Below are 24,283 nucleotides of genomic sequence, written 5' to 3'. Positions count from 1 at the left end.
GCATCATGTGATTTGATTATGACAAGGTTTGTAATTTGATTTATTTCTGTTGTTTGTACTTTGAAGGTTATTGCATCTTGGGGAGTTCGCAACAACATTGACTTTCTTTCTTTGTCTTATACACGACACGCTGAAGACATTATACAAGTAAGAAATATGACATAAAATCTACATTCTTGCTCATGTTCTGAGCTTGTGATGTTACTTCTAGCAACTATGATGGATCTCACATAAAATTTTTTGTCAAGCTGTTTTTCTAGAAACAAGTTATAGCAACACCGTCCATGCTTTTCAACAGATTGTGCGCCAAGAGGGCATCCATGCCCTCTTCAGAGGAGTAACAACTAATGTTATGTTAAGAGTAGTAAGAGCTGGAGTTCTTGCACTATATGATCAACTTCAGTGACTAGTTCTGAGTAAGTCGAACAAGTCAATATTGATATGTAGCGGATGCATGGACAGTGTTTGACAAAATGCTTGAACGGGATGTGGTGTCATGGAATACTATGATTGTTGGATATACTAAAAATGGGTATTGTCAGGAGGCATTAAGGCTTTATGGCTGGATGCAATGGACAGCTATAGAGGCGGATCATGTTATCTTTTCCAGTGTACTTGGTGCGTGTGCTGGCCCAGAAGCTTCGCAGCAAGGAAACGAAGTGCATGGCCATGTAATTAGAAATGGGTTTGACCTAGAGGATCCCATAGGGAATGCTCTTCTTACTATGTTATGAATGTCCTAGCTTCTACGCATGTTTATCATTCCCTACATTAGTGTTCCTTGGCCTTGATTTATACTATATTGGAAAAGGTTATGAGATATTTTACAATCTTAAGCCCAATGCACGCCTTCTCATGTAATAATCAGATTGTCCAAGATAAATCAGTTTGTCAGATAAATTTTGTATCTTTTGGGTGAACTATGTCAGGGCAGTTAGAACCTGCCATGCATATCTTCTCTTGAAATCTTCTACACGTAACCTTAAATAATTATGCTCGAAATACCATCTATATCAATGAAATATGATCACATGACGTGTCACCATTGGCATACCACCCAACAACACTGCATTATGCAAATTTCTAGCAATACTATACTCAATGTAACCCCTATTCGACATTTTTTGTAAAATTATGGCCGATATGAAGAAATGAATCAGGTAGAAATTCAATCTGTCTTATGAAAATGTCACTAACTATCTAGGTATGTTTTTGCTATGTATGCACCCTAGATTACACCGATGCTATGTATGCACCCTAGATTAGACATCAAATATTTTACTAATCCCCTCTGCTTTTGCATTTTTCCATTTTTCTCTATCAAACATATGCTTGTCACAAAAGGCAAGTAATTGCTTATGCTTGCAGTCACACTATTTTTTATGAGACGATTTGCAATTAGCATTACAATAATCAGTGCAAGAACAGAGTCCATTCAAGAAACAATGGAAACAATTTGCATCTCTCACGACAATTCCCTTCCCGGTGATCATCAGAATGAGCTTTGTGGCATTGTGGCAACGCCCTCAAACGCGAAGGTTCTTGGTAATATGAATAGATGATCTAGCCATTTGTTGATGATAAAAAATAAACACCGGTAAAGAAACAAAATTGCATAAAAAATTGACTTCTTTCTTCTATGCTGTTGTTTCTTATGTCATTTGCATAAAATTTTGACTTCTTTCTTCTATGCTATTGTTTTTTATATCATTGCCTTATGGCGTTTCCTTTGCAACATGTGGTGCAAATGCTAGTTACCATTTTCACCATAATAAGGCACTCTCAGATTGGTAATTAAATAACTTTCTTTACTATTGTCTTTGTTGTATTCATTATTAATTAAATTTTGGGAAGATCCATATCTCCACATTTAATATATCTAATGTACAAGTGTGAATTTATTTTCACTACTCTCTCATTCTATGGAGCTTCTATTGGTAACAATGTATTAATAATAATTTCTTATTTATTGTAGAATTGCTACCGCTAACAACGCCTAGGAGAACCATATCTGTGTCATGGTAAATTACACTGTAAATTGTTTATAATTATAATTTTCTTGTATAATTTTTCTTTTCTCAAATTTTTTTCCTTTATGTTTATATATATATATATATATATATATATATTTGATATTTCCACTTAATGTAAATTATTAGTTTTTTTTGTTTTCTCTCTTTTAGTATTAAGCATGAAGAGTTATGAAACATGATAATATGCTGAATACTATATTTTTATTATAATTAATATTTAAATTTTAGAAATGGTCTTTCTTATAAATTTAAGAATATTTTTGGACTTTCACAACTATCATTAAAGGAGAGTTTTGATTGACATAAATAACTTCAACCCATTAACATAAAGCACAACAATAGTAATTAAGTTAACTATTACATGCTTAATTAACAATTAAGCAAGCACAACAATAGTGATTATACTAAGTGGTAAGTAAATATTTGAAATTGGACAATGTTAACAATTTTGCTTTAAATAACAAAAAATGATAAATACAAGAAATCTAAACTGCTAATAACAAATTCATACTAACATTGTATATTATACAAATAAATTCATTAATTATCTCTTTTGAGTAGATCCTTACTTAGAAACTAATAAATCCTTGAGCAAGATCTAAATTAATATTATTATATACACATTCAATTTTTCTTTTGACCACATTTTTTTGCAGCTTCTCCATGATTTAACATTATGGATTGAATTTTATTAATTTTTATTAATATTTAAAATTATTTATCTACAATATGATTAATTCAAGTCTTATTCTGTCAACCAACAAATTGATTATTAGAGCATAACAAAATGAATTTCAATTACATCATTGTTCTCATCCTTTGTTAAATGTTCATTAAGCAATGTCAGAAGACAGTATTGGCATCCATCAAGGACCTTAGGATAAACCTTATAAACTGAAAGCATGCAGTCTGTAACTAACATGAAATCAAAGTGTCAAATAAATTAATTTGTGCATTTGCTAATTGTGGCAACCCTCGCTCTTCAAATATTAGATAGTTCAAGCTTTGATCTCATGAAATAAATGTAACCTTACAAATTGCAGGGCACTAGTCTATTTTTGTGTTAAAGTTTATTGTGCATCATGTGATTTGATTATGACAAGGTTTGTAATTTGATTTATTTCTGTTGTTTGTACTTTGAAGGTTATTGCATCTTGGGGAGTTCGCAACAACATTGACTTTCTTTCTTTGTCTTATACACGACACGCTGAAGACATTATACAAGTAAGAAATATGACATAAAATCTACATTCTTGCTCATGTTCTGAGCTTGTGATGTTACTTCTAGCAACTATGATGGATCTCACATAAAATTTTTTGTCAAGCTGTTTTTCTAGAAACAAGTTATAGCAACACCGTCCATGCTTTTCAACAGATTGTGCGCCAAGAGGGCATCCATGCCCTCTTCAGAGGAGTAACAACTAATGTTATGTTAAGAGTAGTAAGAGCTGGAGTTCTTGCACTATATGATCAACTTCAGTGACTAGTTCTGAGTAAGTCGAACAAGTCAATATTGATATGTAGCGGATGCATGGACAGTGTTTGACAAAATGCTTGAACGGGATGTGGTGTCATGGAATACTATGATTGTTGGATATACTAAAAATGGGTATTGTCAGGAGGCATTAAGGCTTTATGGCTGGATGCAATGGACAGCTATAGAGGCGGATCATGTTATCTTTTCCAGTGTACTTGGTGCGTGTGCTGGCCCAGAAGCTTCGCAGCAAGGAAACGAAGTGCATGGCCATGTAATTAGAAATGGGTTTGACCTAGAGGATCCCATAGGGAATGCTCTTCTTACTATGTTATGAATGTCCTAGCTTCTACGCATGTTTATCATTCCCTACATTAGTGTTCCTTGGCCTTGATTTATACTATATTGGAAAAGGTTATGAGATATTTTACAATCTTAAGCCCAATGCACGCCTTCTCATGTAATAATCAGATTGTCCAAGATAAATCAGTTTGTCAGATAAATTTTGTATCTTTTGGGTGAACTATGTCAGGGCAGTTAGAACCTGCCATGCATATCTTCTCTTGAAATCTTCTACACGTAACCTTAAATAATTATGCTCGAAATACCATCTATATCAATGAAATATGATCACATGACGTGTCACCATTGGCATACCACCCAACAACACTGCATTATGCAAATTTCTAGCAATACTATACTCAATGTAACCCCTATTCGACATTTTTTGTAAAATTATGGCCGATATGAAGAAATGAATCAGGTAGAAATTCAATCTGTCTTATGAAAATGTCACTAACTATCTAGGTATGTTTTTGCTATGTATGCACCCTAGATTACACCGATGCTATGTATGCACCCTAGATTAGACATCAAATATTTTACTAATCCCCTCTGCTTTTGCATTTTTCCATTTTTCTCTATCAAACATATGCTTGTCACAAAAGGCAAGTAATTGCTTATGCTTGCAGTCACACTATTTTTTATGAGACGATTTGCAATTAGCATTACAATAATCAGTGCAAGAACAGAGTCCATTCAAGAAACAATGGAAACAATTTGCATCTCTCACGACAATTCCCTTCCCGGTGATCATCAGAATGAGCTTTGTGGCATTGTGGCAACGCCCTCAAACGCGAAGGTTCTTGGTAATATGAATAGATGATCTAGCCATTTGTTGATGATAAAAAATAAACACCGGTAAAGAAACAAAATTGCATAAAAAATTGACTTCTTTCTTCTATGCTGTTGTTTCTTATGTCATTTGCATAAAATTTTGACTTCTTTCTTCTATGCTATTGTTTTTTATATCATTGCCTTATGGCGTTTCCTTTGCAACATGTGGTGCAAATGCTAGTTACCATTTTCACCATAATAAGGCACTCTCAGATTGGTAATTAAATAACTTTCTTTACTATTGTCTTTGTTGTATTCATTATTAATTAAATTTTGGGAAGATCCATATCTCCACATTTAATATATCTAATGTACAAGTGTGAATTTATTTTCACTACTCTCTCATTCTATGGAGCTTCTATTGGTAACAATGTATTAATAATAATTTCTTATTTATTGTAGAATTGCTACCGCTAACAACGCCTAGGAGAACCATATCTGTGTCATGGTAAATTACACTGTAAATTGTTTATAATTATAATTTTCTTGTATAATTTTTCTTTTCTCAAATTTTTTTCCTTTATGTTTATATATATATATATATATATATATATATTTGATATTTCCACTTAATGTAAATTATTAGTTTTTTTTGTTTTCTCTCTTTTAGTATTAAGCATGAAGAGTTATGAAACATGATAATATGCTGAATACTATATTTTTATTATAATTAATATTTAAATTTTAGAAATGGTCTTTCTTATAAATTTAAGAATATTTTTGGACTTTCACAACTATCATTAAAGGAGAGTTTTGATTGACATAAATAACTTCAACCCATTAACATAAAGCACAACAATAGTAATTAAGTTAACTATTACATGCTTAATTAACAATTAAGCAAGCACAACAATAGTGATTATACTAAGTGGTAAGTAAATATTTGAAATTGGACAATGTTAACAATTTTGCTTTAAATAACAAAAAATGATAAATACAAGAAATCTAAACTGCTAATAACAAATTCATACTAACATTGTATATTATACAAATAAATTCATTAATTATCTCTTTTGAGTAGATCCTTACTTAGAAACTAATAAATCCTTGAGCAAGATCTAAATTAATATTATTATATACACATTCAATTTTTCTTTTGACCACATTTTTTTGCAGCTTCTCCATGATTTAACATTATGGATTGAATTTTATTAATTTTTATTAATATTTAAAATTATTTATCTACAATATGATTAATTCAAGTCTTATTCTGTCAACCAACAAATTGATTATTAGAGCATAACAAAATGAATTTCAATTACATCATTGTTCTCATCCTTTGTTAAATGTTCATTAAGCAATGTCAGAAGACAGTATTGGCATCCATCAAGGACCTTAGGATAAACCTTATAAACTGAAAGCATGCAGTCTGTAACTAACATGAAATCAAAGTGTCAAATAAATTAATTTGTGCATTTGCTAATTGTGGCAACCCTCGCTCTTCAAATATTAGATAGTTCAAGCTTTGATCTCATGAAATAAATGTAACCTTACAAATTGCAGGGCACTAGTCTATTTTTGTGTTAAAGTTTATTGTGCATCATGTGATTTGATTATGACAAGGTTTGTAATTTGATTTATTTCTGTTGTTTGTACTTTGAAGGTTATTGCATCTTGGGGAGTTCGCAACAACATTGACTTTCTTTCTTTGTCTTATACACGACACGCTGAAGACATTATACAAGTAAGAAATATGACATAAAATCTACATTCTTGCTCATGTTCTGAGCTTGTGATGTTACTTCTAGCAACTATGATGGATCTCACATAAAATTTTTTGTCAAGCTGTTTTTCTAGAAACAAGTTATAGCAACACCGTCCATGCTTTTCAACAGATTGTGCGCCAAGAGGGCATCCATGCCCTCTTCAGAGGAGTAACAACTAATGTTATGTTAAGAGTAGTAAGAGCTGGAGTTCTTGCACTATATGATCAACTTCAGTGACTAGTTCTGAGTAAGTCGAACAAGTCAATATTGATATGTAGCGGATGCATGGACAGTGTTTGACAAAATGCTTGAACGGGATGTGGTGTCATGGAATACTATGATTGTTGGATATACTAAAAATGGGTATTGTCAGGAGGCATTAAGGCTTTATGGCTGGATGCAATGGACAGCTATAGAGGCGGATCATGTTATCTTTTCCAGTGTACTTGGTGCGTGTGCTGGCCCAGAAGCTTCGCAGCAAGGAAACGAAGTGCATGGCCATGTAATTAGAAATGGGTTTGACCTAGAGGATCCCATAGGGAATGCTCTTCTTACTATGTTATGAATGTCCTAGCTTCTACGCATGTTTATCATTCCCTACATTAGTGTTCCTTGGCCTTGATTTATACTATATTGGAAAAGGTTATGAGATATTTTACAATCTTAAGCCCAATGCACGCCTTCTCATGTAATAATCAGATTGTCCAAGATAAATCAGTTTGTCAGATAAATTTTGTATCTTTTGGGTGAACTATGTCAGGGCAGTTAGAACCTGCCATGCATATCTTCTCTTGAAATCTTCTACACGTAACCTTAAATAATTATGCTCGAAATACCATCTATATCAATGAAATATGATCACATGACGTGTCACCATTGGCATACCACCCAACAACACTGCATTATGCAAATTTCTAGCAATACTATACTCAATGTAACCCCTATTCGACATTTTTTGTAAAATTATGGCCGATATGAAGAAATGAATCAGGTAGAAATTCAATCTGTCTTATGAAAATGTCACTAACTATCTAGGTATGTTTTTGCTATGTATGCACCCTAGATTACACCGATGCTATGTATGCACCCTAGATTAGACATCAAATATTTTACTAATCCCCTCTGCTTTTGCATTTTTCCATTTTTCTCTATCAAACATATGCTTGTCACAAAAGGCAAGTAATTGCTTATGCTTGCAGTCACACTATTTTTTATGAGACGATTTGCAATTAGCATTACAATAATCAGTGCAAGAACAGAGTCCATTCAAGAAACAATGGAAACAATTTGCATCTCTCACGACAATTCCCTTCCCGGTGATCATCAGAATGAGCTTTGTGGCATTGTGGCAACGCCCTCAAACGCGAAGGTTCTTGGTAATATGAATAGATGATCTAGCCATTTGTTGATGATAAAAAATAAACACCGGTAAAGAAACAAAATTGCATAAAAAATTGACTTCTTTCTTCTATGCTGTTGTTTCTTATGTCATTTGCATAAAATTTTGACTTCTTTCTTCTATGCTATTGTTTTTTATATCATTGCCTTATGGCGTTTCCTTTGCAACATGTGGTGCAAATGCTAGTTACCATTTTCACCATAATAAGGCACTCTCAGATTGGTAATTAAATAACTTTCTTTACTATTGTCTTTGTTGTATTCATTATTAATTAAATTTTGGGAAGATCCATATCTCCACATTTAATATATCTAATGTACAAGTGTGAATTTATTTTCACTACTCTCTCATTCTATGGAGCTTCTATTGGTAACAATGTATTAATAATAATTTCTTATTTATTGTAGAATTGCTACCGCTAACAACGCCTAGGAGAACCATATCTGTGTCATGGTAAATTACACTGTAAATTGTTTATAATTATAATTTTCTTGTATAATTTTTCTTTTCTCAAATTTTTTTCCTTTATGTTTATATATATATATATATATATATATATATATTTGATATTTCCACTTAATGTAAATTATTAGTTTTTTTTGTTTTCTCTCTTTTAGTATTAAGCATGAAGAGTTATGAAACATGATAATATGCTGAATACTATATTTTTATTATAATTAATATTTAAATTTTAGAAATGGTCTTTCTTATAAATTTAAGAATATTTTTGGACTTTCACAACTATCATTAAAGGAGAGTTTTGATTGACATAAATAACTTCAACCCATTAACATAAAGCACAACAATAGTAATTAAGTTAACTATTACATGCTTAATTAACAATTAAGCAAGCACAACAATAGTGATTATACTAAGTGGTAAGTAAATATTTGAAATTGGACAATGTTAACAATTTTGCTTTAAATAACAAAAAATGATAAATACAAGAAATCTAAACTGCTAATAACAAATTCATACTAACATTGTATATTATACAAATAAATTCATTAATTATCTCTTTTGAGTAGATCCTTACTTAGAAACTAATAAATCCTTGAGCAAGATCTAAATTAATATTATTATATACACATTCAATTTTTCTTTTGACCACATTTTTTTGCAGCTTCTCCATGATTTAACATTATGGATTGAATTTTATTAATTTTTATTAATATTTAAAATTATTTATCTACAATATGATTAATTCAAGTCTTATTCTGTCAACCAACAAATTGATTATTAGAGCATAACAAAATGAATTTCAATTACATCATTGTTCTCATCCTTTGTTAAATGTTCATTAAGCAATGTCAGAAGACAGTATTGGCATCCATCAAGGACCTTAGGATAAACCTTATAAACTGAAAGCATGCAGTCTGTAACTAACATGAAATCAAAGTGTCAAATAAATTAATTTGTGCATTTGCTAATTGTGGCAACCCTCGCTCTTCAAATATTAGATAGTTCAAGCTTTGATCTCATGAAATAAATGTAACCTTACAAATTGCAGGGCACTAGTCTATTTTTGTGTTAAAGTTTATTGTGCATCATGTGATTTGATTATGACAAGGTTTGTAATTTGATTTATTTCTGTTGTTTGTACTTTGAAGGTTATTGCATCTTGGGGAGTTCGCAACAACATTGACTTTCTTTCTTTGTCTTATACACGACACGCTGAAGACATTATACAAGTAAGAAATATGACATAAAATCTACATTCTTGCTCATGTTCTGAGCTTGTGATGTTACTTCTAGCAACTATGATGGATCTCACATAAAATTTTTTGTCAAGCTGTTTTTCTAGAAACAAGTTATAGCAACACCGTCCATGCTTTTCAACAGATTGTGCGCCAAGAGGGCATCCATGCCCTCTTCAGAGGAGTAACAACTAATGTTATGTTAAGAGTAGTAAGAGCTGGAGTTCTTGCACTATATGATCAACTTCAGTGACTAGTTCTGAGTAAGTCGAACAAGTCAATATTGATATGTAGCGGATGCATGGACAGTGTTTGACAAAATGCTTGAACGGGATGTGGTGTCATGGAATACTATGATTGTTGGATATACTAAAAATGGGTATTGTCAGGAGGCATTAAGGCTTTATGGCTGGATGCAATGGACAGCTATAGAGGCGGATCATGTTATCTTTTCCAGTGTACTTGGTGCGTGTGCTGGCCCAGAAGCTTCGCAGCAAGGAAACGAAGTGCATGGCCATGTAATTAGAAATGGGTTTGACCTAGAGGATCCCATAGGGAATGCTCTTCTTACTATGTTATGAATGTCCTAGCTTCTACGCATGTTTATCATTCCCTACATTAGTGTTCCTTGGCCTTGATTTATACTATATTGGAAAAGGTTATGAGATATTTTACAATCTTAAGCCCAATGCACGCCTTCTCATGTAATAATCAGATTGTCCAAGATAAATCAGTTTGTCAGATAAATTTTGTATCTTTTGGGTGAACTATGTCAGGGCAGTTAGAACCTGCCATGCATATCTTCTCTTGAAATCTTCTACACGTAACCTTAAATAATTATGCTCGAAATACCATCTATATCAATGAAATATGATCACATGACGTGTCACCATTGGCATACCACCCAACAACACTGCATTATGCAAATTTCTAGCAATACTATACTCAATGTAACCCCTATTCGACATTTTTTGTAAAATTATGGCCGATATGAAGAAATGAATCAGGTAGAAATTCAATCTGTCTTATGAAAATGTCACTAACTATCTAGGTATGTTTTTGCTATGTATGCACCCTAGATTACACCGATGCTATGTATGCACCCTAGATTAGACATCAAATATTTTACTAATCCCCTCTGCTTTTGCATTTTTCCATTTTTCTCTATCAAACATATGCTTGTCACAAAAGGCAAGTAATTGCTTATGCTTGCAGTCACACTATTTTTTATGAGACGATTTGCAATTAGCATTACAATAATCAGTGCAAGAACAGAGTCCATTCAAGAAACAATGGAAACAATTTGCATCTCTCACGACAATTCCCTTCCCGGTGATCATCAGAATGAGCTTTGTGGCATTGTGGCAACGCCCTCAAACGCGAAGGTTCTTGGTAATATGAATAGATGATCTAGCCATTTGTTGATGATAAAAAATAAACACCGGTAAAGAAACAAAATTGCATAAAAAATTGACTTCTTTCTTCTATGCTGTTGTTTCTTATGTCATTTGCATAAAATTTTGACTTCTTTCTTCTATGCTATTGTTTTTTATATCATTGCCTTATGGCGTTTCCTTTGCAACATGTGGTGCAAATGCTAGTTACCATTTTCACCATAATAAGGCACTCTCAGATTGGTAATTAAATAACTTTCTTTACTATTGTCTTTGTTGTATTCATTATTAATTAAATTTTGGGAAGATCCATATCTCCACATTTAATATATCTAATGTACAAGTGTGAATTTATTTTCACTACTCTCTCATTCTATGGAGCTTCTATTGGTAACAATGTATTAATAATAATTTCTTATTTATTGTAGAATTGCTACCGCTAACAACGCCTAGGAGAACCATATCTGTGTCATGGTAAATTACACTGTAAATTGTTTATAATTATAATTTTCTTGTATAATTTTTCTTTTCTCAAATTTTTTTCCTTTATGTTTATATATATATATATATATATATATATATTTGATATTTCCACTTAATGTAAATTATTAGTTTTTTTTGTTTTCTCTCTTTTAGTATTAAGCATGAAGAGTTATGAAACATGATAATATGCTGAATACTATATTTTTATTATAATTAATATTTAAATTTTAGAAATGGTCTTTCTTATAAATTTAAGAATATTTTTGGACTTTCACAACTATCATTAAAGGAGAGTTTTGATTGACATAAATAACTTCAACCCATTAACATAAAGCACAACAATAGTAATTAAGTTAACTATTACATGCTTAATTAACAATTAAGCAAGCACAACAATAGTGATTATACTAAGTGGTAAGTAAATATTTGAAATTGGACAATGTTAACAATTTTGCTTTAAATAACAAAAAATGATAAATACAAGAAATCTAAACTGCTAATAACAAATTCATACTAACATTGTATATTATACAAATAAATTCATTAATTATCTCTTTTGAGTAGATCCTTACTTAGAAACTAATAAATCCTTGAGCAAGATCTAAATTAATATTATTATATACACATTCAATTTTTCTTTTGACCACATTTTTTTGCAGCTTCTCCATGATTTAACATTATGGATTGAATTTTATTAATTTTTATTAATATTTAAAATTATTTATCTACAATATGATTAATTCAAGTCTTATTCTGTCAACCAACAAATTGATTATTAGAGCATAACAAAATGAATTTCAATTACATCATTGTTCTCATCCTTTGTTAAATGTTCATTAAGCAATGTCAGAAGACAGTATTGGCATCCATCAAGGACCTTAGGATAAACCTTATAAACTGAAAGCATGCAGTCTGTAACTAACATGAAATCAAAGTGTCAAATAAATTAATTTGTGCATTTGCTAATTGTGGCAACCCTCGCTCTTCAAATATTAGATAGTTCAAGCTTTGATCTCATGAAATAAATGTAACCTTACAAATTGCAGGGCACTAGTCTATTTTTGTGTTAAAGTTTATTGTGCATCATGTGATTTGATTATGACAAGGTTTGTAATTTGATTTATTTCTGTTGTTTGTACTTTGAAGGTTATTGCATCTTGGGGAGTTCGCAACAACATTGACTTTCTTTCTTTGTCTTATACACGACACGCTGAAGACATTATACAAGTAAGAAATATGACATAAAATCTACATTCTTGCTCATGTTCTGAGCTTGTGATGTTACTTCTAGCAACTATGATGGATCTCACATAAAATTTTTTGTCAAGCTGTTTTTCTAGAAACAAGTTATAGCAACACCGTCCATGCTTTTCAACAGATTGTGCGCCAAGAGGGCATCCATGCCCTCTTCAGAGGAGTAACAACTAATGTTATGTTAAGAGTAGTAAGAGCTGGAGTTCTTGCACTATATGATCAACTTCAGTGACTAGTTCTGAGTAAGTCGAACAAGTCAATATTGATATGTAGCGGATGCATGGACAGTGTTTGACAAAATGCTTGAACGGGATGTGGTGTCATGGAATACTATGATTGTTGGATATACTAAAAATGGGTATTGTCAGGAGGCATTAAGGCTTTATGGCTGGATGCAATGGACAGCTATAGAGGCGGATCATGTTATCTTTTCCAGTGTACTTGGTGCGTGTGCTGGCCCAGAAGCTTCGCAGCAAGGAAACGAAGTGCATGGCCATGTAATTAGAAATGGGTTTGACCTAGAGGATCCCATAGGGAATGCTCTTCTTACTATGTTATGAATGTCCTAGCTTCTACGCATGTTTATCATTCCCTACATTAGTGTTCCTTGGCCTTGATTTATACTATATTGGAAAAGGTTATGAGATATTTTACAATCTTAAGCCCAATGCACGCCTTCTCATGTAATAATCAGATTGTCCAAGATAAATCAGTTTGTCAGATAAATTTTGTATCTTTTGGGTGAACTATGTCAGGGCAGTTAGAACCTGCCATGCATATCTTCTCTTGAAATCTTCTACACGTAACCTTAAATAATTATGCTCGAAATACCATCTATATCAATGAAATATGATCACATGACGTGTCACCATTGGCATACCACCCAACAACACTGCATTATGCAAATTTCTAGCAATACTATACTCAATGTAACCCCTATTCGACATTTTTTGTAAAATTATGGCCGATATGAAGAAATGAATCAGGTAGAAATTCAATCTGTCTTATGAAAATGTCACTAACTATCTAGGTATGTTTTTGCTATGTATGCACCCTAGATTACACCGATGCTATGTATGCACCCTAGATTAGACATCAAATATTTTACTAATCCCCTCTGCTTTTGCATTTTTCCATTTTTCTCTATCAAACATATGCTTGTCACAAAAGGCAAGTAATTGCTTATGCTTGCAGTCACACTATTTTTTATGAGACGATTTGCAATTAGCATTACAATAATCAGTGCAAGAACAGAGTCCATTCAAGAAACAATGGAAACAATTTGCATCTCTCACGACAATTCCCTTCCCGGTGATCATCAGAATGAGCTTTGTGGCATTGTGGCAACGCCCTCAAACGCGAAGGTTCTTGGTAATATGAATAGATGATCTAGCCATTTGTTGATGATAAAAAATAAACACCGGTAAAGAAACAAAATTGCATAAAAAATTGACTTCTTTCTTCTATGCTGTTGTTTCTTATGTCATTTGCATAAAATTTTGACTTCTTTCTTCTATGCTATTGTTTTTTATATCATTGCCTTATGGCGTTTCCTTTGCAACATGTGGTGCAAATGCTAGTTACCATTTTCACCATAATAAGGCACTCTCAGATTGGTAATTAAATAACTTTCTTTACTATTGTCTTTGTTGTATTCATTATTAATTAAATTTTGGGAAGATCCATATCTCCACATTTAATATATCTAATGTACAAGTGTGAATTTATTTTCACTACTCTCTCATTCTATGGAGCTTCTATTGGTAACAATGTATTAATAATAATTTCTTATTTATTGTAGAATTGCTACCGCTAACAACGCCTAGGAGAACCATATCTGTGTCATGGTAAATTACACTGTAAATTGTTTATAATTATAATTTTCTTGTATAATTTTTCTTTTCTCAAATTTTTTTCCTTTATGTTTATATATATATATATATATATATATATATTTGATATTTCCACTTAATGTAAATTATTAGTTTTTTTTGTTTTCTCTCTTTTAGTATTAAGCATGAAGAGTTATGAAACATGATAATATGCTGAATACTATATTTTTATTATAATTAATATTTAAATTTTAGAAATGGTCTTTCTTATAAATTTAAGAATATTTTTGGACTTTCACAACTATCATTAAAGGAGAGTTTTGATTGACATAAATAACTTCAACCCATTAACATAAAGCACAACAATAGTAATTAAGTTAACTATTACATGCTTAATTAACAATTAAGCAAGCACAACAATAGTGATTATACTAAGTGGTAAGTAAATATTTGAAATTGGACAATGTTAACAATTTTGCTTTAAATAACAAAAAATGATAAATACAAGAAATCTAAACTGCTAATAACAAATTCATACTAACATTGTATATTATACAAATAAATTCATTAATTATCTCTTTTGAGTAGATCCTTACTTAGAAACTAATAAATCCTTGAGCAAGATCTAAATTAATATTATTATATACACATTCAATTTTTCTTTTGACCACATTTTTTTGCAGCTTCTCCATGATTTAACATTATGGATTGAATTTTATTAATTTTTATTAATATTTAAAATTATTTATCTACAATATGATTAATTCAAGTCTTATTCTGTCAACCAACAAATTGATTATTAGAGCATAACAAAATGAATTTCAATTACATCATTGTTCTCATCCTTTGTTAAATGTTCATTAAGCAATGTCAGAAGACAGTATTGGCATCCATCAAGGACCTTAGGATAAACCTTATAAACTGAAAGCATGCAGTCTGTAACTAACATGAAATCAAAGTGTCAAATAAATTAATTTGTGCATTTGCTAATTGTGGTAACCCTCGCTCTTCAAATATTAGATAGTTCAAGCTTTGATCTCATGAAATAAATGTAACCTTACAAATTGCAGGGCACTAGTCTATTTTTGTGCTAAAGTTTATTGTGCATCATGTGATTTGATTATGACAAGGTTTGTAATTTGATTTATTTCTGTTGTTTGTACTTTGAAGGTTATTGCATCTTGGGGAGTTCGCAACAACATTGACTTTCTTTCTTTGTCTTATACACGACATGCTGAAGACATTATACAAGTAAGAAATATGACATAAAATCTACATTCTTGCTCATGTTCTGAGCTTGTGATGTTACTTCTAGCAACTATGATGGATCTCACATAAAATTTTTTGTCAAGCTGTTTTTCTAGAAACAAGTTATAGCAACACCGTCCATGCTTTTCAACAGATTGTGCGCCAAGAGGGCATCCATGCCCTCTTCAGAGGAGTAACAACTAATATTATGTTAAGAGTAGTAAGAGCTGGAGTTCTTGCACTATATGATCAACTTCAGTGACTAGTTCTGAGTAAGTCGAACAAGTCAATATTGATATGTAGCGGATGCATGGACAGTGTTTGACAAAATGCTTGAACGGGATGTGGTGTCATGGAATACTATGATTGTTGGATATACTAAAAATGGGTATTGTCAGGAGGCATTAAGGCTTTATGGCTGGATGCAATGGACAGCTATAGAGGCGGATCATGTTATCTTTTCCAGTGTACTTGGTGCGTGTGCTGGCCCAGAAGCTTCGCAGCAAGGAAACGAAGTGCATGGCCATGTAATTAGAAATGGGTTTGACCTAGAGGATCCCATAGGGAATGCTCTTCTTACTATGTTATGAATGTCCTAGCTTCTACGCATGTTTATCATTCCCTACATTAGTGTTCCTTGGCCTTGATTTATACTATATTGGAAAAGGTTATGAGATATTTTACAATCTTAAGCCCAATGCACGCCTTCTCATGTAATAATCAGATTGTCCAAGATAAATCAGTTTGTCAGATAAATTTTGTATCTTTTGGGTGAACTATGTCAGGGCAGTTAGAACCTGCCATGCATATCTTCTCTTGAAATCTTCTACACGTAACCTTAAATAATTATGCTCGAAATACCATCTATATCAATGAAATATGATCACATGACGTGTCACCATTGGCATACCACCCAACAACACTGCATTATGCAAATTTCTAGCAATACTATACTCAATGTAACCCCTATTCGACATTTTTTGTAAAATTATGGCCGATATGAAGAAATGAATCAGGTAGAAATTCAATCTGTCTTATGAAAATGTCACTAACTATCTAGGTATGTTTTTGCTATGTATGCACCCTAGATTACACCGATGCTATGTATGCACCCTAGATTAGACATCAAATATTTTACTAATCCCCTCTGCTTTTGCATTTTTCCATTTTTCTCTATCAAACATATGCTTGTCACAAAAGGCAAGTAATTGCTTATGCTTGCAGTCACACTATTTTTTATGAGACGATTTGCAATTAGCATTACAATAATCAGTGCAAGAACAGAGTCCATTCAAGAAACAATGGAAACAATTTGCATCTCTCACGACAATTCCCTTCCCGGTGATCATCAGAATGAGCTTTGTGGCATTGTGGCAACGCCCTCAAACGCGAAGGTTCTTGGTAATATGAATAGATGATCTAGCCATTTGTTGATGATAAAAAATAAACACCGGTAAAGAAACAAAATTGCATAAAAAATTGACTTCTTTCTTCTATGCTGTTGTTTCTTATGTCATTTGCATAAAATTTTGACTTCTTTCTTCTATGCTATTGTTTTTTATATCATTGCCTTATGGCGTTTCCTTTGCAACATGTGGTGCAAATGCTAGTTACCATTTTCACCATAATAAGGCACTCTCAGATTGGTAATTAAATAACTTTCTTTACTATTGTCTTTGTTGTATTCATTATTAATTAAATTTTGGGAAGATCCATATCTCCACATTTAATATATCTAATGTACAAGTGTGAATTTATTTTCACTACTCTCTCATTCTATGGAGCTTCTATTGGTAACAATGTATTAATAATAATTTCTTATTTATTGTAGAATTGCTACCGCTAACAACGCCTAGGAGAACCATATCTGTGTCATGGTAAATTACACTGTAAATTGTTTATAATTATAATTTTCTTGTATAATTTTTCTTTTCTCAAATTTTTTTCCTTTATGTTTATATATATATATATATATATATATTTGATATTTCCACTTAATGTAAATTATTAGTTTTTTTTGTTTTCTCTCTTTTAGTATTAAGCATGAAGAGTTATGAAACATGATAATATGCTGAATACTATATTTTTATTATAATTAATATTTAAATTTTAGAAATGGTCTTTCTTATAAATTTAAGAATATTTTTGGACTTTCACAACTATCATTAAAGGAGAGTTTTGATTGACATAAATAACTTCAACCCATTAACATAAAGCACAACAATAGTAATTAAGTTAACTATTACATGCTTAATTAACAATTAAGCAAGCACAACAATAGTGATTATACTAAGTGGTAAGTAAATATTTGAAATTGGACAATGCTAACAATTTTGCTTTAAATAATAAAAAATGATAAATACAAGAAATCTAAACTGCTAATAACAAATTCATACTAACATTGTATATTATACAAATAAATTCATTAATTATCTCTTTTGAGTAGATCCTTACTTAGAAACTAATAAATCCTTGAGCAAGATCTAAATTAATATTATTATATACACATTCAATTTTTCTTTTGACCACATTTTTTTGCAGCTTCTCCATGATTTAACATTATGGATTGAATTTTATTAATTTTTATTAATATTTAAAATTATTTATCTACAATATGATTAATTCAAGTCTTATTCTGTCAACCAACAAATTGATTATTAGAGCATAACAAAATGAACTCTTATCAACCATTAATTAATTAAATTGTAACTTGATTATTTTATAATATTCAAATTACTTTTATGATAAATATTAGTAGTTAACAAATTCAAATAAATATTTTTGATTAACAAATTTAAAATTTTATTAATCAAATTAAATAAAATTATTCATAACATCCACGGGGCTTTTGATTGACGGTGAATGGGTGCACTATTAAGGCACTCCTTGCGATAGGTCACTAGTTCAAATCCCTCGTGGGTGCTTACCTACAAAAAAAATAATTATTCATAAACAAATACAATGGGATAAACTAATTAATAATTAACTGAAAAATGATTCAAACTCTCCAACACCACAAAGTAGAATTACAAATAACAAATACCTCAATTTACCAATTTATAAAACCTAAATTAACAGAGTCTAAATCTTAGCTACTATGTAGCACTTCAAAACAGATGTAGAGAGACAAAGTTATGGGATTAGAAAACGATTAAAGTGCTTTTCGGACTCCTAGTTTGTCTAGTGATGCTATATGGGAGTGAATTGTGGGCTAGTAGCACCCCCGTCTCAAAATAGAAACACATTGAGAAAATCCAAAAACGTTTGATCACGAGCAAGTTCAAAATAAAAAGTTCGCTACCTTATGAGATAATGTTGAGTGAAACAAGAACAACTCCCATCAAAACAATTGCTATTGTGCAATTCATAAGATATCTAAAAAGAAATGAGCAAATGGGAGCGGGTAGATGGTCTAATGTTATCTTCAATGAAGACATGAGTGAAAGAAAAAAAACATATGCATGGATGGAAAAATGGAATATCTACCTCAATGTCTGTCCCACAAATAACAAGGAGCTAACAAATTTTGTTATGGAAAAGTTTTGTAAACGGGTATGGGGAAAAGAGTTGGGTAGAAATAAGAAGTATTACATTAAGGAATTCAACCCTATGTGCTATCTCCAAGAAAAAGAGTACATTGGAGCTAACATTCCGTGGAGGGCAAAGGTTCCTATTGCTCAATTAAGAACCAACTCGCATCAACTTCAATGTGAAACAGGACAATGGAAAAGACCTAAAGGAGCTTCGGAAGAACGAGCGTATACATTTTGCACATCCATGGCAGTGGAATCAGAAAATCATTTCATTTTGGAATGTGATGCGTTCAAAGACATTAGAGAAAGCTATGGGAGTATGTTAGCATGGCATTGTCTTTTCAACGAGGGGATTGTTGGAAGTTGGGCCAACTCATCATCAATTTGAATAAGAAAAGAATTAAATTGTAAAAGTCGAAAAACAAGGAATTGATGGTCCCATAAACTATTTTTTAGTCGCATAGACGTTAAAATATCATTTCATTTATTCTTTACTAATAATCAGTTTCCATGAATTTTATTTATTTATGAGTAATCAATTTTTCATATAAATTTAAATTATTTTTAATCTAATAAACATTAAAATAAATTTTCACTTTCTTTCTTATTACTCATTAAAAATTTATTTTCCATAAACTTTATTTACTCATAATCAAATTTTCCTACTCATTAAATTAAATTATGTGATATTCTGAAAAAATCAGATTAAAACTAACCAATGATTCACAGTCTCATGGTCACCCTCAAAGCTACAACCAAGTACCAAGATTTCTAGAGAAAACACACAAATCCAAAGAGTGAATAATTTGAAAAATTATTTCATGTAATATGTCAAGGCTCCCTCATGGCTAGACACAAATATAATTCACAAGAACTCTAGCATATGTTTCAACTTTCCACCCAACCTTGCTTAACTTTACCTCTTGTCCCCCTAAACCCCTTCCTATTGTAACATTCCGTATCAACTCAATGCAAAACATAAATGACACGTCAGCTCTAAATTATAGATATAAAATAATCCCTTCTGTATATACTCCTAGGTTTAATAAATCCAAGAGCGAGTTTTATATTTTCAGACTCGCGAGAAGATATTAACCAACGCGGGTATGTGTTGCGAGGAATAAATTTGGAGACACAGGCAGCGAATGCACTGTTCTTCTCATATAGTATAGGTCGTATTATTATGACCATAGAAGAAGAAACACAGAAGAAGGGTTTGGGGTTTGCTTATTATTCTTACGGGCAAGAAATTGATCCCAACCGAGGAGGACCAGTCAACGAGATCGAGTCTCACTAGACAAATAGTAGCTTGCATTCCTCCCGCCCAGTTTATCATGGCCGCCGTTCCTCCCCCCCAGACGCCGCAGCAACAACAACAAGCTGAAGCTGCCGCAATGACTCCGTGGATGAACGGTGAGTTTTCCACGGTTTAATTAGGGTTTTTGCTTTGCCGAAGTGCCTGTATTGATAATTTTCTTCCACTTGTTTTTAGAGATTCAGGGTTTTGGACTCGGAAACTTTGTTTCGTCATTGTTCACTGTATGGTTGTCAACCCTATTTATCTTTTGCGGTTTTGTATTGTGTTGTTTTATGGTGCCTGGTTCAATTCCGGCCGAGTTTTGTCCGGCAAAATGTTGCATTTTCTTTCGGAAACAGAGCCAATGCTAAAATATTTCGAAAATTTATCCGATTTACGCTTGCCTTGGACTGGAATATGAGTAGCAAGTCTTTGAAGTTAAATGAACTAAACTTGATTTAATTTTGTTATCTTGTTATATCCTATTACGGTCGTCCTGCACAGAAGTATATTTCATATTGAATTTCCATCAATGTTTCATTCGATTGTTTACGACAAACTAATGACATGTAAAATCTTTAATGTCGGTTTTCTGCCGATCAGTTAAGCTGTGTTAGACTACAGGCTAATTTTTTTGGAAATTATGGAGGATTTTTCCTTTAAACTGCATGAATGCTGAGCATTTGGTACCTGACCATGCGGTGGGATACCTCGATGCTCTCTCTCATGGTACTAAATATGTCATATCTTGGCGGAATTGAACCCTGGAGGGGGAATATCATCACCCTAACCTTCCCAACTTGTCAAGTCCACGGTGTAAAAGATGCTAAATATATTTATTTACGTTTAAATTGGAAACTGCCAGATGTGCTTCCTTAATATTCAAGTGTCATGCACTCAACACGTATCATAGGGTGGGATAACGTTTTAATTATACGGCAAACGTCATGCCTGAGTAGATTTAAGCTTACGATGGCCCTGCTGTTTTATGGGACGAAACATATCACAGTATCGGGAGATATCCCAAGAGTAGCAACATCAACAATCTGTTTTGATAGGTGCTTCTTGTATGTCAATGTGGCAACCATGCACCTTCCCGATGACGATACCCGATGACGATATATTCAATGAAATGAAGCTGACTACAATATTTAACCATTCAAGATTCTTTAGCTGAGATGCAGCGAGTGGGGCATAACCATTCTACCAAATTTGCTTGGGCCTGATCACGGTCACAAGCATGAGCACAAGCAACCCATGAGGGGAAAACATACAAACAAGCACAAGCAGAAGCGGGTCACAAGGGGCAAACATGTCGTGTGGGAGACTTGAACCCTTGGTGGGCGCACTCCCCACTTTTCCCATGCTCTTGGGATGGGGGACACCCGGGGAAATGTTACCCACATCCCTTATTTGGGAAAAGACAAGGGGAAAGGTCTCACCAATGTGGGCACCATCTTTCTTTATAAGAGGTGCTTGTGGGTGTCACTCGGTGTACCTGCTTAATTTTGCCAAAAAACAATAGGTTATGAGTGGGGAAGTCTGATATTTAGCCCTATAGGCGCAACGGGTCTGTTGGATTCTATATTCTATCATGCATGACGGTATGGAACTAGTATTTAATCAAGAGCACCAAGCCCTCTATGTACCTTGATGTTGGTGGTGGCATTGATTGTTGAGCTTCTTTGTCATGATCCTAGTGAAAATGTACCCATCACTCAAACAAAATATGTATTTGACATGTTAAGCTTTTTCTATCTCATTTTAATGCTTGGAGGGTGATATTGATGATGAGGATCCCATATAGGCAGTGATTTTAATGATATGTAGGTATTTATTGTAGCATGAATTGTTTTGGACTATAGAGGCCATCTAGAGTGTCTTTATTGATGTATTTTTGGTTCAAATATGGATTACAGTAGGTGCTATTTTGGTTACATGCACACTTTCTATAGCTATATATATATCTGTAGCATGAATTGTTTTGGACTATAGAGGCCATCTAGAGCGTCTTTATTGATGTATTTTTGGTTCAAATATGGATTACAGTAGGTGCTATTTTGGTTACATGCACACTTTCTATAGCTATATATATATATATATGAGAAACTTTGCATATTTGCACCTGGGTTTTGGGTTGACCAGTTCAATGACCATTGTCCATTTGTCATTTTCAGCTTCAACTTTTGAGTCTTGATTCTAGAATCTAGATACTGCTGACCTCAGACCAAGTCTTTGACTCACCACTTTTACTATTTTTGAGTATGAGTAATTTCAATTTACTATTCTACTTTTCAAAATTTAGTATCTACTATTTTTCTTAGTAGTAATAAGATTCTAGGGTAATGAATGATGAATTTAATCAATGTAGATTCTGGAATGATGAATTTAAATCAATGTATACAATATTTTACCACATCTATTTCATTGAATCATTTATGATGTATGAATCATTGTATTTCATTATTGAATTTGAACATGAATCATGTTTATTACGTACACACCCTGATGCACCCCTCCACCCCCCAAATTTTCCTAAAATATGGGGCCGCTCCCACACATCCCCTTGTGTGTCTCCTCTTTCCGGGAAATTGGTGGAACATTGGAATTTATTCGGAAGCAGCAGGTAAAAATGCAACGTTCTGTTGGATTCTATCATGCATGAGGGTATGGAACTAGTATTTAATCAAGACCACCAAGCCCTCTATGTACCTTGATGTTGGTGGCATTGATTGTTGAGCCTCTTTTTCATGACCCTAGTGAAAATGCACCCATCACTCAAACAAAATCTGTATATGACATGTTAATGTTTTTCTATCTCATTTTAATGCTTGGAGGGTGATATTGATGATGAGGATCCCAATATAGGCAGTGATTTCGATGATATGTAGCTATTTATTGTAGTATGAATTGCTTTGAAATTTGGACTATAGAGGCCATCTAGAGCGTCTTTGTTGATGTATTTTTGGTTCAAATATGGATTGCCAGTAGGTGATAATTTGATTATATGCACAGTTGCTATAGCTATATATATGAGAAACTTCGCATATTTTCGTACAATGGTTTGGATTCATGTGGGATGCATATGAATATCTATCTATTTTTTTTCAAAATTTGAATATTATGTATTTTTTGTTCCACTAGTTTTTGGGTCTGTTTTATTTATTTATATTTATATTTTTTATTATTCGAGTTTGTTTTTTTTTTAATTATATTTAATTTTCTGGTTCCTGGGTTTTGGGTTGACCAGTTCAATGACCATTGCCCATTGTCAGTTTCAGATTTAACTTGAGTCTTGATTCTAGAATCTAGATACTACTGACCTCAGACCAAGTCTTTGACTCACCACTCTTTGCTTTTTTTGAGTCTGAGTAATTTCAATTTACTATTCTACTTTTCAAAATTTAGTATCTAGTATTTTGCTTAGTACTAATAAGATTCTAGGGTATTGAATGATGAATTTAATCAATGTAGATTCTGCAATGATGGATTTAAATCAATGTATACAATATTTTACTACTTCCATTCCATTGAATCATTGTATTTCATTATTGAATTTGAATTTGAATCACGTTAATTACACACACAAACTAATGCCCCTCCACCCCCCTGAATTTTCCTAAAATTCTGGGCTGCCCCCACACATCCCCCTCGTGTGTCTCCCCTTTTCGGGAACTTGGTGGAACATTGGAATTTATTCCGAAGCAGCAGGTAAAAATGCATCACTCTTTACCAACAATCTAAAATTATTGAAAGG

At 32.5% G+C, this 24,283-nt stretch overlaps 2 protein-coding genes across 7 annotated transcripts in view; both read left to right on the top strand.

The window, feature by feature from the left end:
• The window catches only part of LOC149225717 (uncharacterized), a 34,845-nt gene extending 18,559 nt beyond the window's left edge, over positions 1-16,286 (top strand). Inside the window, exons 13-24 of the mRNA XM_089379995.1 lie at positions 67-147; positions 543-671; positions 3,177-3,257; positions 3,653-3,781; positions 6,287-6,367; positions 6,763-6,891; positions 9,399-9,479; positions 9,875-10,003; positions 12,509-12,589; positions 12,985-13,113; positions 15,619-15,699; positions 16,095-16,286. Of these exons, the coding sequence (XP_089236121.1) occupies positions 67-147; positions 543-671; positions 3,177-3,257; positions 3,653-3,781; positions 6,287-6,367; positions 6,763-6,891; positions 9,399-9,479; positions 9,875-10,003; positions 12,509-12,589; positions 12,985-13,113; positions 15,619-15,699; positions 16,095-16,286 (1,323 nt within the window). The remainder of the gene's footprint in view (positions 1-66; positions 148-542; positions 672-3,176; positions 3,258-3,652; positions 3,782-6,286; positions 6,368-6,762; positions 6,892-9,398; positions 9,480-9,874; positions 10,004-12,508; positions 12,590-12,984; positions 13,114-15,618; positions 15,700-16,094) is intronic.
• A 3,981-nt stretch (positions 16,287-20,267) lies between these two features.
• The window catches only part of PRP40A (pre-mRNA-processing protein 40A), a 39,049-nt gene continuing 35,033 nt past the window's right edge, over positions 20,268-24,283 (top strand). For 5 of the 6 annotated variants that reach the window (XR_016247695.1, XM_089377293.1, XM_089377292.1 and 2 more), the window contains exon 1: positions 20,269-20,642. Coding sequence is in view for 5 of the 6 variants with exons in the window: in XM_089377293.1 (XP_089233419.1) it covers positions 20,564-20,642 (79 nt within the window). In the remaining variant the exon portion in view is untranslated. Of the gene's footprint in view, positions 20,643-24,283 lie in introns of all 6 variants that reach the window. The other variant, XM_089377294.1, reaches the window with a different exon arrangement.

This window comes from Pinus tabuliformis, chromosome J (genome assembly GCF_031772625.1).
Source record: "Pinus tabuliformis cultivar Carrire ecotype Pingquan chromosome J, CPIR1, whole genome shotgun sequence".
Lineage (NCBI taxonomy): Eukaryota > Viridiplantae > Streptophyta > Pinopsida > Pinales > Pinaceae > Pinus > Pinus tabuliformis.
This window is presented reverse-complemented; position numbering and strand designations above follow the sequence as displayed.